At 33.8% G+C, this 17,049-nt stretch overlaps 1 protein-coding gene across 3 annotated transcripts in view; it reads right to left on the reverse strand.

Annotated features, from left to right (window-relative positions):
* IBTK (inhibitor of Bruton tyrosine kinase) overlaps window positions 1-17,049 on the reverse strand; it is a 122,083-nt gene that overhangs the window by 52,032 nt on the left and 53,002 nt on the right. For all 3 annotated transcript variants that reach the window (XM_054569658.1, XM_054569657.1, XM_054569656.1), the window contains exons 23-25: window positions 15,110-15,273; window positions 13,619-13,711; window positions 12,953-13,096 (exon numbers count right to left, since the gene is read on the reverse strand). In XM_054569658.1, coding sequence (XP_054425633.1) covers window positions 12,953-13,096; window positions 13,619-13,711; window positions 15,110-15,273 — 401 coding nt within the window. The remainder of the gene's footprint in view (window positions 1-12,952; window positions 13,097-13,618; window positions 13,712-15,109; window positions 15,274-17,049) is intronic.

Raw genomic sequence — 17,049 nt, forward strand, 5'->3', positions numbered from 1 at the left:
ACAAAATTATTTTTAAGTAAATAATAATGGGTAACATTTATGTATTTGTTTAAACAATATTGATGGTGCTGTGCTAAATGTAGTCCTGATATGTGTACTGTGAAAATATTCACAATACCCTTGTGCAATACATACTGTTTTTAGCTCTATTTATGGACAAGAAAAGACAGATAAAGCTTAAATAACTGATCTGAGTTCACAGTGTTACCAAGTAACATTTCCACAATTTAAATTCAGAACCCCAGCTTAATCACTATACTCTACTGCTGTGTTTACATTTAAGTGATTTACTAGAAGTAAAATCTTAGCTCATTATGAAAGAAATTTTCTTTACAGATTTGTATCAGAAACATGACCTACTAGTATTCATGTTAAAAATACTTCTTCAAAAGAAACTTTCCTAACTTTGACTTTATCACAAAATTTCCCCCCAAACACATATATAAAACAGAACAATATTATATACATATACAAAATAACCACTCCCCATTTCCTTACCAATTTCTTTCTCCTTCCAAAAGTACACATACCTGAAGGTTTCTATAGGCAAAGTAACTTTGGTGTAAAGTTCAATGTATCACTAGTATTTTGGGAACATGCCGAAAAATACTCTTGCCAGAAAATCCACTGACTGTCTCCTGTTAAGTAATTCATTTCTCTAAACACAGAAACTTCACAATGATGTGTATAAAAAGCACAGTTAATCAGATTCACCCTTCTGGTCATTAGGGAACTTCTAGATGTGGTGATCTATATCCTAAGTTATTTTTTTTTAAAGTTACTTATAACATCGCCTTAAGAATATCTATAGTTAGCAGTACTTAACCAAAAGATCAAATTCACATGTTCATCAATCTTGCCCAGTAGTTACCTATAAAATATCTTACGCAGATTTCTTTGATTGAGTTCTGCTATTCTTTCCACTGATCATGCCATAATTTGAAAGAGTGTCTGATTTCCTGTGATTTTACTTTTCTAACTCATAGGCTCTGGCTTTTTTCCATCTTAGAAGCCAGAGAAACTTCATGGAGAAGCATTTGTAGATATTTGTAACACACAAAGAATTAATCAAGATTTGTTTCTCAGCTAAAGCACCCTGAAAATTTTGCTTTAATGAATAAAATTCTTAGCTCTAAACACTTAATTGAAATTAGTCTATAACTTACAGGCTAGTTCTAAATGGAATTTGGAAGAATTTACATTTATAAATCAAGCCAGACCACAAAGACTGTGCATTCTTCCACTGAAGATCTATTTCTCCAAGTAAAACACAGGATAATGAAAAGTGGCCAACTCCCATATACACTTGGTGTTTTCACATTAGATTTAAAACTCAACTGGCTAGAACTTCATTCTAATGCAAGAATCAGTTGTCTTTACTGTCATATGTAACTGCAAACAGCACGAGTACAACCATATGTTAGGAGTCAGATGGACTAGGTAAATGAATGCGTAAACAAACTAATGAAAATCCTTATTGCAGCCAGAAGCAAACTTAAAGGGCTAATTTGTAGTGAAAATTTGCTAATTAATTGCACATTAACCTTAATATTAAAATATAGTATAAAAACATCTAAGGAAATAAAATTGCATTAGATAATTCATCAGGATGATGATGTTCCTTTGAGAAGTATTTTTAAAGCTTAACTATAAACCACTACAGTAATGAATACATTCTGTATATACAGTCTATAAATCAGATTATTTTTTTCAAAGAAGAGCAGTTTAAATTATACCAACTTTGTTTAGACCAACATTTACAAGGAGTGTGGTCAGAAAAACAAATCTGTTCTGTTTTTTAATTTCTTCAAGCATATAACTACCTGTATTTACACCCTATGTATATCTGATTAAAAATCAAGTGATATACTAAACTTGTAGCACTCTAAGAATTCAAGAAAATTAACCTAATAACGATTATTTCCATTTATACTAAATATAAATCAAAATCCAGGAATCTCAATCAACCATTTTATGTAACTGTGTTCTTAAAATTTCTAACAATGTTTTCTAATCTGTGTCATTAACTTAGGATAAAATTTCTATAACCAAACAATAAATTATACATATATTATTTTTACATACATATTTCAGTAAGTTACCTCAGCCCACTCTTTAATGAAAAAAGTATTTGTTTTGTACAAATAAAAGGAGTACATAGCCCTGGCTGGTATGGCTCAGTGGATTGAGTGCTGGCCTGTGAACCAAGGGTCGCTTGTTTGATTCCCCCATCAGGGCACATGCCTGGGTTGTGGGCCAGGTTCCCAGTAAGGGACATGTGAGAGGCAACCACACATTGATTTTTCTTTCCCTCTCTTTTGCCCTCCTCTCCCCCTCTCTAAAAATAAATAAATAAAATCTTTAAAAAAAAAGCAGTATATAAATTCAAAAGAATTTACAAGAAATGAACTTTAAAAGATCCTTCAGATATCAAAACTACAGTAGCAAGAAATCATAGAAAGGGCATAAATGATTAATTTTATGGCAATGCAGATACATCATTGATAATTCAGAACAAAATTATCTATAACTGCTCAGTTAGATAAATTTTCTTGGTATCCCAAAATACATTTTGTTGGTGTCCTAAAATCCATTATTCATTTGTTTGTATTTAAATTTTACAATCACATTTCCATAAAATAAATGTATAATAAATATCTCTTACATTTCATAATCACCAAATTATTTTTCAATGAAAAATACTCTGATTATATTTTAGACAAATTTTTTGGCATCTTTCTCTCCATGTTTTTAGAATTCTCTTTAATATTCCATAACAGATTTCTTTTGAAATTTAGATAGTCTCTTCTATGTGGGAGTCTGACCTTATGTTACCAATAATTACTGGGGAAAAATTTTTCCTAAACTTGAAAATCAAAGTCTTAAGTTTCAGATAAATGGCTATGTTAACCCTTTCTCCTGAAATCCCTATTGGGTGAACAGGCAAGTCATCAGAAACGCATAAACCCACAAAGGCAAAACAGAACAAAGCATTAAGACAATGGCAGACTAAAGCTAGTAATATAATTTTGGAGGATGGAAAAGAACTAGAGTGAAGTGAGATGGTGGTATACTGTAAAGCCCAGAACCTCCAAAAAGGCTCAACACTGGTTCCCACCTTTTGTATAAAATTCTAAAATAGACATAAGGATGCAAATATAAAAAATAGTTTAAAGTTTACTTATGGAGTGGAAGAGAATGTCAGATAGTCTCCCTATCTCCATGTGGTCAGAAAACTGTACCTCTTTTATCCTGGTAGAAGAAAAATGTGATTAAAAATCACTAGTAATAGAGGCAGGAAGGACTGAACTGTTGTGTAAAGAGTCTACACACCGAAAAAATTTTTCAAAAAATTAATTGACCATACTCATTTTAATGTATAAGAAAACGTATATCGAATGGTGAGAACCTCAGTCACAACCCCAACCTCCTTACCCTGATCAGCTAACAAAATGCTGGCAACCAATATAAAAAAAGTAAAAGGCTCTTTAGAGAAACTGAAAGACTCAAGATAAAAGACATAGAGATATTGACATTTAGGGGTCCTCAAAGACTACCAAGGCATCCTATATTCACAACTACCAGTCCACCTGTTTCACAAAGGAACACAAGAGATTTCAATTAGAACTTAAATCAATGAGTATTTTTAACTTGTATTACTGTAATCATATAGGTTTTAAAATGAGTATGGTAAATTAATTTTTTTAATTTTTTCATCTTAGTATAATTAATATATGTTATATTAGTTTCAGGTATGCGATATAGTAATTTCACATTTTTATACCTTACAATGTTATCACCCCACTAATTCTAGTAATCACCCGTCACCATATGAACTTATCAGAATACTAGTGACTACATTCCTCTTCAAGTGTTTCACCCAGTTCCCCACCACTGCCTTTCTAGTAACTATCCCTTTGATTTGTTTTAATCTGTTTTTGTTTTGTTTTTTATTATACTCCATAAATGAAACCATCTATCCTTTGTTGCCTGGCTTATTTCACTTAGCATAATATCCTGTAGGTCTATCTGCATCACAAATAGCAAGATTTCATTTTTATTATTGTGTAATATTCCATTGTGTATATATACCACATCTTCTTTATGCATTTGTCTGTATCAGTCAATTGACTGACGCCTAGGTGGCTTCTGTATCTTGCTTATTGTAAATAATGCTGCAATGAACATAGCAGTAAATATACCTTTTCTAATTAGTATTTTCATTTTTTCTTTCCTTTTTTTTAGTATTTTCATTTTCTTCAGATTAATACCCAGGAGCAGAATTGCTGGGCCATATGGGAGATCTACTTTTAGGTTTGTGAGGAATCTGCGCACTATTTTCCATGGTAACAGCAACAATTTGCAGTCCTACCAACAGGGCACCAGGGCTGCTTTTCTATATCCTCGCCAACAAGTTATTTGTTGACTTTTTAATAACAGCCATTCTGACTAGTGTGAAGTGGTAATCGATTGTGATTTTGTTTTGCATTTCCCTGATGATCAGTTAGTGCTGTAAAGCATCTTTTCATGTCTACTGTTCTTCTTTGGAGAAATTTCTTTTCATGCCCTCTGCCCATTTTTTGATCTTTCCTGTAAAAACATTTTTTTCAATGAATTTATTGCAGTGACATTAATAAAATTATATAGGTTACAGATGTGGTTTTATTGGGTTGGCAAAAAAAATCCATTACATTTTTTCTGTATGATGGTTCTAGTTGTACTTAGTTGTCTTTAACTTCACTCAAAACAATTTTGTTAGATTGCCGTGTGACAGCCATCACATCAGTGTGAATTTAAAAAAAAAACCTCATCAGCCCTAGCTGGTGTGGCTCAGTGGATTGAGTGCTGACCTGCAAACCAAAGCGTCGCTAGTTTGAGTCCCAGTGTATGGCACACACCTGGGTTGCAGGCCAAGTCCCCAGCAGGGGGCTAGCGAGATGCAACCACACATTGATGCTTCTCTCCCTCCCTTCCCCTCTCTAAAAATAAGTTAATACTCATCAAAATCGGGGAATTTTTGTGCAGCCACTCTAAGAATGAAGACGGAAGAAAGCACATACTTGTAGTATACTATGCTTTATTATTTCAAGAAAGGGAAAAACTCAATAAAAATGCAAGAAAAGATTTGAGCAGTGTATGGAAAAAGTGCTATAACTGACTGAATGTGTCAAAAGTGATTTGTGAAGTGTCTTGGTACTACTGACATTTTGGCCGAATACTTCTTTGTTGTGGGGCTGTCTTATGCATTGAAAGATGTTTTAGCAGCAACCCGGCCTCTATCCACTAGAAGCCAATAGTGGGAAATAGCCGACATACTGAAATATCCAAATCAATACAGTTATTGGTGATAATGAAAAATGTCTCTTATTTTACAAAAAAAAAAATGTAACGGACTTCTTACATTTTATGGAAAAAATGCAACTCAATATAATACTTGGAGTGGTAAATACAATACAATAATATACAGATGCCCAGATTCTCGAAGTCTTCCTGATTCAGTTTTGAAAAATTGTATGTTTCTAGGAATTTGCACATTTCACCCAGATTGTCCTATTTGTTGGCATATAGCCATTCATATTTTCTTACGATCCTTTTTATTTCTTTGGTGCCAGTTGTTTGTTTCATTATTGAGTTGTAGGAGTTTGTAATGCATTTTGGAAATCAAACCCTTATCGTATACATCATCTGAATATATTCCCCCATTAAGGAAGTTGTCCTTTTGTTTTCTTGATCATTTCCTTAACTGTGCAGCTTTTTAGTTTGATGAAGTTCCATTTGTTTACTTTTGCTTTTGTTTTCCTTGCTTGAAAATGCAAATCAAAAATGACTTTACTCATACTGATTTCAATAGTTTACTACCTATGTTTTATGGTCTTTAAGTCATTTTGAATTTATTTTTGTATATGATGAGTGGTCCAGTTTCATCTTTCGCAAGTAACTGTTCAGTTTTCCCAATACCACTTGTTGCAGATTCTGTCACTACTCCATTGTATATTCTTACCTCCTTTGTCATATATATAGTTGACTATATAAGCAAAGTTTTTTTCTGGGTTCTCAATTCTGTTCCATTGATCTGTGTGTCTGTTTTGTGCCAATACCATACTGTTTTGATTAGTGGTTTGAATTCAGAGGGCATATCTCCAACTGTGTTCTTTCTCAAGAATGCTTTGGCCTATCACGGTCTTTTGTAGTTCCATATAAATATTCTATTTTTCTACTTCATTTATTTCTGCTCTGATCTTCCTTTCTTACTTCCTTCTTTCCCCTTAGTTTGGGTTTTATTGTTCTTCTTTTCTAGATTCTTTATAAATTTAGATTATTTGAGAATTTTCCTGCCTCTTGAGGTTAAGACCTATATAGCTATAAACTTTACTCTTACAACTGCTTTTGCTGAATCTCACAAATTTTATAGAGTGTTTTTCATTTTAATTTGTCTCAAGGTAGTATCTGACTTCCTCTTTGATCCTTTGGTGGTTTAGAAGCATGCTATTTAAACTTCTTGTGTTTTTCTTCTCAATCTTCCTGTGACTGATTTCTAGTTTCAGACCACTGTGATCAGAAAATATGCTTGATATAATTTCAATCTTCTTGAATTCATTGAAGCTTATTTTTTGGCTTATTATTTTATTTATCATAAAAAATGTTCTATGTGTACTTGAGAAAAATATGTAATCTACAAGATTTTTTTCTTTTAATGAAATGCTCCACTAATGTTTATCATGTCATACTGGTCTGAAGTAGCATTTGTCCATTATTTGTTTTTATTAATTTTCTGTCTGAATGATCTAACCACTGAGCTAAGTGGAGTATTAAAGTCCCCAACTACTATACTATTATTGTTAATTTCTGCCTTTATGTCCATTAATATTTGCTTTATATACTTAGGTGCTCTTATGTTGGATGTGTAGATATTTACAATTTTATATCCTGATCTTGGAATGGCCCCTTGAAAATGGTATGTCTATTTTGTCTGAGAATAGTGTTGCGACTCCAGCTTTCTTTTCATTTCTATTTGCACAGAGTATCATTTTCCATCCCTTCACTTTCAGTCTGTGTCTGTCTTTCAACCTCAAGCAGATCTCAGGTCAGCAGCTCATCAATGGATCACGTCTTTTTAAACCATTAGGCCACTCTATGTCATTTCATTGGAGCAATTAGTCCATTCACAGGCAAAGTATTAATAGGTATGTGCTTATTGCTATTTTGTTAATTGTTTTTTTGGTTGTTCTTCACAGTTCCTTTCTTCTTCTCTTATGATTTATTGGTTTTCTTTCATGTTTTGACTGGCATCCAGTCTCTGTTTTTTTGTGTGCATTTTTTGTATATTTTTGATTTATGGTTATCGTGAGGGGTGTGTGTGAGTGTGTATGTGTTCATCTCCACCTGTATCTTTAGCCGTCTATTTTAAGATGTCATTTAAATTCAATCATATTCTAAAAGGTGTATTGATACATCTTGCTCTCCTCTCTACTTTTGTTTTTAATGTCATTTTGTTTTTTGTTTTGTGTGTCCCCTGATAATTTATTGTAGTTACAGTTAATTTTGCTACTATTGTCTTTAACATTCCTATTAGCTTTTTCAAGTGGTTCATTCACTATGATTATTGTATATTTACCAAGACAGTTGTAGTCAGGACAGGCATGTATGTGTGCAGCAGTGCCCCTACTACCTCCAAACTTTCTTTGTGAGCAGTCCTGTGTTCAGGTACTGCAGCATTTTGCTAGTTCCAAACTCTCTCTCCAGGTGGGACAGCCTCATATGGGCACACAGTAGTGTCCCACTATCTCAGCACGTCCTTTGGTAAGGGTAGTCCTGTAGGCAGGTACTGTAGCATTTTGTTAGCTCTGCACTCTGTTGAGGCTGGTCCCTTGTGTGCACAGCCCACTGGGTACATGGAAAGGCATTCTGCTGTACCTGCTGGACAAATCTCTGGATAAAGGGGCCTCTTGTATGCAAGCTGTAGAGAACCCTTATTTCTGCTGGATCTTCCTCCAGGAGGGGTGGCTGCAATTCCACCACAGTGCCCTACAGGTGAGTTGGCCAAAGATCCTAGATGGAGCTCCCATCTGCTATCCACATTCAGGGGATGTGTAAACAACAGCACTCACTGGTTCCTCTGGTTCTGGGTTGATCCCTCAGCTCCTGGAGAGCTCTCATGGTTCCTGATTTTCTCTAGGCAGGCTCTCTCTCTCTTGCTTGTTTGTGCAGAAGCTATTCAAATGGCTCACAATTGTCTTTCAGGAGGAATTACTCTAAATATAGGTGTATATCTGATGTGTTCTTGAGGAGAGGGTGAGCTCAGCATCCAGTTACCCCCTTGGACCTACCTCCCTAATAACATAATTTTTTCCCTTTTTTTGCTGAGTGGCTTTTTTATTTTTAAAGTATTTTTATTGATTGTGCTATTATAGTTGTCCAATTTTTTTCTCCCCTTTATACCCCTAGCCCAGTACCCCCATTCCATGCAGCATCCTCCCACCCCTTAGTTCATGTCCATGGGTCATACAAACAAGTTGTTTGGCTTCTGTATTTTCTATACTATATTTAACCTCCCCCTGTCTATTTTGTACCTACCAATTACGCTTCTTATTCCCTGTACCTTTTCCACCATTCTCCCCTATCCTACACCCTACAAAGTTTTGAACTTTACCTTATCTGGGAAGCAGTTTACCTGCCCTTCCATTCTAAATGATAGCTTTGCTAGATAATCTTGGATGCAGGTCCTTGCTTTTCATGACTTTTGAATACTTTCCAGCCCATTCTTGTTTGTAAGGTTTATTTTCAGAAATCAGCTGATAGTCTTATGGGAATTCCTCTGTAGGTAACTCTCTGCTTTTCTCTTGCTGCTTGAAAGATTCTCTCTTTGTCTTTAACCTTTGGCATTTTAATTATGATGTGTCTTGGTGTGTTCCTCTTTGGGTCCAACTTGTTTAGGACTCTCTGAGCTTCCTGGACTTCAATGTCTATTTCCTTTGCCAGATTGGGAAAGTTTTCTTTCATTATTTTTTCAAGTAAGTTTTCAATTTCTTGCTCTTCCTCTTCTCCTGGCATCCCTATAAGTTGGATGTTGGGGCAATTAAAGTTGTCCCACAGGTTCTTAAGCCTCTCATTTTTTTTTTGAATTCTTGTTTCTTCAGTCTGTTTCAGTTGAATGTTTATTTCTTCCTTCTGTTCCAAACCGTTGATTTGAGTCCTGGTTTCCTCCACTTCTCTGTTGGTTTCCTGAATATTTTCCTTTATTTTACTCTGTATAGCCTTCACTTCTTCATTTTGTGGTCATACTCAATCATTTCTGTGAGCATCCTGATTACCAGTGTTTTGAACTCTGCATCAGATAGGTGGGCTATCTCCTCGCTGCTTAGTTCTTTTTCTGGAGTTTTGATTTGTTCTTTCATTTGGGCCATGAGGGGCAGAGCTTTAGGTATTTGCCAGGGCTGGGCAACCCTGTGGTGCTTATGTGGGGGAGGGGTCAGAGAGAGAACAATGCCACTTACTCAGCTCTCACCCCGCTTTCAGTCACTTCCCCACTTCCCACAAGTGACTGCTGACCTTACAGTTGCTGTCCTGGTGCTGATAACCCCCGAACAGGTGGGTTATGTACATTCTAGGGCCCCACGGGCCCCTCAAACAGACTCTCCTAAGAGACTGGCAGTTTATTCTGCTGCCACAACCCCCACAGATTTTTACAGCCAGAGGTTCTGAGGCTTTATTTTTCCCAGTGCCAGAACCCTGGGTTGTGCAGTCTGTCTCGCTCCACAGTTGTCCTTCTGGTTTATCCGCAGGCAAATGTGGGACTGCCTGGTTTGCCAGCCACTGCCTTGCTGTGTCCTCTGCACCCTCCTATCAGTTTGGATGAATGTTTCTTCTTTAACTCTTTGGTTGTCGGACTTTCATACAGTTTGATTTTCTGGAAGTTCCAGTTTTTTGTTTTTTAAATTAGTTGTTATCCTTCTTTTGGTTGTGTGAGGAGGCGAAGTATATCTACTTACACCTCCATCTTTGCCGGAATTGCTGAATGGCTTCTTTTGCTTAATTATATATTGATAAGACTCATTCATGTAGCTGAAATATAATTAATTTTTCATTATAGTGTATATATTCTATTTAAAAAACTATATTTTATTCATTTACTGCTATAAACATTTAGGTTGTTTCCAGTTACTGGATTTTACTAACAATAATATGAACATTCTGATACATGTTGCCTAATGCATACTAAAGAGTGAAAAATGTATAGAGTACAGGTATCTTTAACAGTGAATGTTGAATAGGATACTAGAAAAGGACACTACCAACAAAAAGAAAGAGCTCTTTGCAAATAAGATTTTATAGTTGAAACAAAATATTCAGTAGAGGGTTTTAAGAAAAGTATGAGAAATGTTCTAGAAGGTAGAATCAGAAGACAATTATGTGGCCAGTAGAAGAGCAAAAATAAGAAAACTAGAGATATCCAGGAAGAGCAACAACCAACTAATGTGAATTCTCAAAAAAACAGCGAAAAGTATCAAATAGTATATAATATGCTCCTAGAATATAAAGACTTAAGAACATAAAGAGCCCACCAAGTAGGCGGCACAATATAACAAAAAAGAATCAAGGTACATTACTGTAAATTTCAGAATACCAGGGATAAAAAAAGAAAAACAAAAAAAACTTTATGCTTTTAGGAAAAAAGGCAGGCAAGGAAGAAACTGGTAATATATAAAAAGTTAGGAATTGAAGTTGCATTAGACTTCCCTACAAATGATTTCCAACTTAGAATTCTTTTCAATCTACCAGTCAAGAATGAAGAAAATAAAAACATTTTCATAGATATGACAGCTCCAAAAATATAAATCCTATCTATACATCCTTTGTCAGAAAACTACTGGAGCTGTGCTGTATCAAAACAAGGAGTAAATCAACAAACAAAAAAACACAGGATCTAGGAAACTGGGGATCAAATATTGCAGGGAAATTCCTTGGATGACAGTTAAGGGAAGACTCAGGATGACATATTCAGCAAGACTGGGAAAGACCCATTTCAGACCAAAGAACACAAGGCTCTAAGAGCAATAACCCCAAGAAAACAAGCAAAACTGAAAGATTACCTGACATGTTTCACCACATTGGAAAGAGTTATGTTTTAGAGTTTTGGGGAAAATTAGTGATGAGCACATAAAAAGCCAGGAGAAAATTGAAGAAATTAGTTATTCTTGGGGATAAATTAGAAGAGTGTAAAACAAGGAAATATAATCATACTTTTGACTACCAAGAATCTTAATTAACCAGACATAAAAGGGAAGGGTTGTGGCAGAGGGCTGCTGTCTCTCATTATAAGCCTTGCAACACTACCATACTATCAAATTTTAAACTATGTGTTTTAATTTGATTTAAATTTTTCATTGGGGCTGAAATTCCACCTCAAGAAATTCAGCATGTCCATTAGCCAGATTGCCTACTTTCAGTGATCACTGTTTGTTCCTTTTTTTGTTCACTTACTTTTTGTTTTTAAATAAGAAAACATTGACAGCATGACTAAACTTGTATCACTAAGCCTAAAGGCCCAAAGCTTTCTCATGTGTTTAGTTAATTCTCTCAAATTATAGTAAATTTAGTATCTTGAGAATGCTTTTTTTAATCTTTTCCATATTTTTGATTAGGGAAAACACAACTCAATGTTTTAAGAGCTAAGCCATAAACCCTAAGAAGCAGTGACCAAATCAGTCTTATAAATTGCTTTATGACCAAAACTAAGAACGCCTTGCATTTTTCATTTATTTAATATCAATAAATTAAAACATTCTACTAAACCCATTCTCTAAAGTTTTACTTTTCTTTTCTTTTTACTTGGGCTTTCCTACCTCTTGTTTCTTTTCCTGTGATCATGCTTTAGATTTACTAGTGACTAAAAAACACTGATTTAGTCCCATTGGTGACACTCAAAATGAATTGTCACTCTCTCAAAACAATTTACACCTTAATTGGGAAAAATATTTCCTCTTACAAAAAGAAAAATGTGATATTAGAAGCAGTGAAAGGGTTCCCCCAACCCAATGGTAGCCTCCAAAATTCTATTCAATGCTTATGAGAAACAAGGTTGTACTTATCTCCTTCTTTCCCCTTCATACCACCTGGGTAGTTTTCCAATTTATTGGTTACGAAGAAAAGAAGAATTGGAGAGAAGCAGAAAGTACAATCTATTTTGCACATCTCAAAACTGCTATCTGACCTCTTGGAAGATTATTTCTATTAATGCTCCATTATGGGTAAATTCTAATGGAGAAAATTTATATAATACAATATTACATAAATGGCTCTGCTTAAAAAAGAAATAATGACAATCTTTGATTATAAGAATGTAGAGATATTCATGATGTACACAGAAGGACAAAGAAATTAAGATGGTTAAAAAAAGTTTGCTTTTATCATATTTTTCTGTAATATACAGGCATTCATTGGGAAAAGTAGGCTTACAGTTCTTCATATGAAAAAAGACATGCAGATTATGATTATTACAATAGTTTTATTAACTCAAAAGAATGTCAAGTGGCACAATGCACTTCAGTGCAATCCCATAAGGGCTCAAATAATACAATAATAAATAATATTATAAGAATAAACTGTGTTTCATGTACTTACTTACAACTGTTAACCTACTTTTCCACACCACTGTATATTATTACAGAAAACAAAAAATGAATGCTCCATTAAAATCCTTTCTCAATAAACACTAATTAAAATACCAAAAATAACATACCTACATATGAAAAACATTTGAAAACCATGATGTACTTGTTAAAACAAACAAAAAGAAAGTTGTCTTTATTTCCCAAGGGACAGTTTTTAACTAAAAACAAAGAGGAAAATGAAATGTTTGAGAAGATGGGAAAATAAGATCCAGAAGCCAAGAACTACCTTAAATACTAATATACACAGATCTATGCTTATTTTATTAAAAATAAGACCATACCATGCATGTGCTGGTTTTGAGGTTTTTGGAAGAACAGTTAAAGCTGTTTCCATGCTGTTCATTCCTGAATTATTTTCTTTGGTAGTCATTGCAATCATTTTTCGTTGCTTCTGAGAAAGTTTAACTCCAGGAGAAATCATTTTGCTAGAAATTAAGTTAAGTTAAACCAATTAGTTTCACTACCTCTGAGAAAGTTTAATTCCATAAGAAATCATTTTGCTAGAAATTAAATTAAACCAATTACCAGAGCTTAATGAAGCTTATAGGTAATTATATTGCTTTCTGTTTATTTGATGTAAATTTACTATTTAATCAAAACAGTCACAAGCTTCAACAATGATAGTATTAGTTTATACTATCAGTGATCAAGTCTCCTACTTATTAATACACTTGCATCAGAACTAGTCCACAATTATCATTTGAAAGTCAAGTTTCTGGCATTTAATACTGTATTCCACAAGAGCTAGACTATCAACCCAACTTAGTCATTAGCTCATTATTAGATAATATGTTATGGAGGCTGAACTATCTAGAAAAGAGCTTTTAATTAACTTGAACATAAAATGCAAAAAAATAATAAGAAAGGTCCAGTATGTATTTCCAGTTCTTTAGGGAAGAACTACAATACAACATGGTCTTTGCTTTTTTATCATTTTTTAAACTAACCCGACATTTGTCTTTGGTGTAGCTCCACATTTTTGTCTATTTTCTTCAATTTGCATGATGGTTCTGAGATCCACGACAGGAGGGCTGACAGGACTAAAAGACAGAAAAGTCACTTTACAATGCATTCATTTATCCATAAAGTCCTGCCTTGAAACTTCACTAAAACTGTAAATTACATATAAGATTTATAATGAGGACAATTTAGGTCTGTTTCATCAGCTGTGGCCAACTTCAAAAAAGATACTCTGAATGTAAGCTAATTTTATATATACACATACACAAATAACTACTAAAATGTATCCAAAGTCATAATGGTAAATAATATAATTGGCACTCTTAAAGAAAAAGAAACCAACAAGCCAAGCAATAGAAAGACTCATAACTTATCTAAGTCAGGTAGAAGAACTCAAAATTCTATTTAAATTCTTATCTTTTAAGATCAATGGAGCTTAAAAATTATATTCTTTCCTGTCGTTTTTAACAAACAAAATTCTTACTGCTGTCTAATGTTAACAAAAAAACATTTCATGGAAAACTTGGGGATGCTCAACAATATTAGAGACCCACCAGAGTTACACCATAATGAAAAATAGTTCTACAATATTTAGAAATAGCCAATATATTTTTCTGACTTTATCTCAAGCTATTTGTAAATATGTTTTAAAAACAGTCTAACATTAGTGATTAGAAAATGCTTCTAGGTGTTCTCACAAATATGTTAACTTAGGCAAAAAAAATTTGAGACTAAATTTCAAACTACCTTTAGACCATGAAGCAAAATACATTGGGACAAAATAATCTTCATTCCAACCATGCAAAATACACTATTTCAAAATAATGACACAAATCATCCAAACAATATAATTGGTAAGTCAATTAATAGTTTTAGAATATTATAAACCACAGTATGTACATAAAAATGAAACACAAGCTCAATAAACACAGAAAAAAATACTGCATTTTAATTCTATATACTCATCCAGTTTTAAAAATGGACTTGTAAATAAAAGAAAAATATAGAGAAAATATGCGTTAAGTTAAAAGTACAATATAACGTTAAATATCCTTTGAAAATTAACTGTGAATAACAATACATTTTGTGAGATCTTAAGTACCCATTTAATGTGCTAACAAAAAAAAAAAAAAAAAAGTAAGCCTAAAAATGACAAAATGGTCTTCCTGGGTGAGATTTTTAACTAATATATGCTCCCTCCCCACCCTCCCCCAAAAAGCTGATATCAAGTCACTATATTTGTGTGACAGTATTCACTAGTATTCATTGATGACAATATAAAGGCAGTTAAATTTTGTCTGGAAAAAAGAGCTTATTTTAACCATTTAGTCATTTATATGCATTTAGGTAATTTTCTGTGTATCATATTATAAATCTATATTAAAATTTTTAAATGTGCTCCATTTAAAATATTCACTTGACTAAAAATGAATGATATTTTTCACACTAACGGGTATGGCACAAAATGAATATCCTACCTGAAAGAGCCGGAAACCCAACTAGAAGAGTTCGAAGTATCAACTCTGTTACTTGGAATTGGCTGTGCAGCAGATATTTTAAGTATTGGTGACTTTTCCCACGGTTTTAACTCTTCTCTGAAATATGTAGGAGGTGTACCATTAACATGTGGTTTGGCTTTCCCCTGAGGGTAAAAAATAAAAATTTAAAAAGTGAACAAAAAAGGAAGCATCTAGCAGAGCAGCTAACTCATAGTTGGTACTTAATTAAAGAGGAAAGTTGTATGACAATAATCAAATAGCATTTTCAATTCAGTTCTATAGTTTAGTTCCAATTTGCAATCTGATTTAGTGACTATAACTTAATTATTTCAAGCCTTGGGAATAATTTTTAGGGAAAAAAAGTTTTCATATTAAATCCCTATTTACATGAGTACTAAGCAAAAATGTTAATAAATATAAGTTGTTCCAGTAACATATGAAGCAGTAATTTCAAAGTTAAAGTCCAAGACTTTAATATCAGACAAAATGAAAGCTTAGTAAAAGTGTGTAATTCACTCCGAATATAATTGAAGTACTCTGCTAAAATTAAACTCAAATAATATTGATACTGCAAAAGAGACTCTAAAACTATTGCTACTATCCAAGGTCAACAAAGTTATTAAAATGGTATTTCCATTGCCATATAAGATTCTTCTATTCTTGCCAGATATTCACAGCATGCCTTCAACCTTCCTTTCAACCTCAACTGTATTCCAGACCAATCTTAGAACTGTTCCCCCAATTTCTATGCTACATTTTTAAAGAACCATTTATTTATTTTTATTATTTTTTTATCCTTACCTGAAATTTTTTATTGCATAGAGAGAAAGGAGGGAAGAGACAGAAACATCAAAATGAAAGAGAAACATCAATTGGTTGCCTCACACAGGCACCTAGACCTATGGGAGGGATTGCACCTGCAAACTAGGTATGTGCCCTGATCAGAAAGTCAACCCACAACCTTATAGTTTCAGGAGAATGCATCAACCAATTGAATCACAGGGGCCATGGCAAAAATTAATTAATTGATTGATTGATTGAATTATAAAAGAAATTAGATCCTTGAGGCCTAGAAGACTCTAAGAAAGGGTAAATTTCCCATTGTCTCAGAAATTTCTAATTCCAATGTTTTGAGTATGTATAGAGGTTAGAAAAAAATTACTTTGTATCTAATAAGTTAAGCATTTTTCTTTCCTGTAGATTCACAACTATGGAATAAAACAAGAGATGTCTAAAAAATGGTCCCCTGGAACTGAACAGACTAGGAATTCTGCAGCTTAATGTGAAATGCACCAGATCAAAGCTCCATTCCAGTGTACATTGCTTCAGTTAACAACATAGAGAAAAGAGACTGCAGAATTTGAAATTAGGCTTACATTCAAAATGATTTTCCTTTGACAATTTTTAGCTGGTGTTAACTGACATTACACAAAATAATTTTCAAGGAATTTAGCTATAAATATATTCTCCAATGTGTCTATACAGTGTTCCTATATTTTATATAAACATGAATTTTAGTTGTAGAAAAATTAGAAATAAAATATCAGAGTGTGCCCAAAACTGCCATTAAAATCTTTAAAACTAACTTTGGGTCAAGAGGGAGGTGTAGGTAGACATGTTTTGCCTCCTCACACAACGATAGAAAGAATTACAACCAGGTCTCAAATGACAATACCCTGAATGGTCAGAATATCGAGCTACATGGAAGTCCGACAACAAAGGTTTTAAAGAGGTCGCATTTATTCAGGAAGGTAGGAGGGGCAGAAAGGTGGTATAGCATGGAGAGGTGGTGGTGGTGGTGGTGGTGGTGATGGTGGCAGCGGTGGCAGAGAGGAGGGACTCACATTCACGTGTGGTGGATAAAAACTGGAGGGATACCTTGGAAGCAAGTGATCCAGCCCTAAACAAGACTGCATAAC

Source organism: Pteronotus mesoamericanus, unplaced genomic scaffold, assembly GCF_021234165.1.
Source record: "Pteronotus mesoamericanus isolate MK-2021 breed Mesoamerican mustached bat unplaced genomic scaffold, CSHL_Meso_final contig_20, whole genome shotgun sequence".
Lineage (NCBI taxonomy): Eukaryota > Metazoa > Chordata > Mammalia > Chiroptera > Mormoopidae > Pteronotus > Pteronotus mesoamericanus.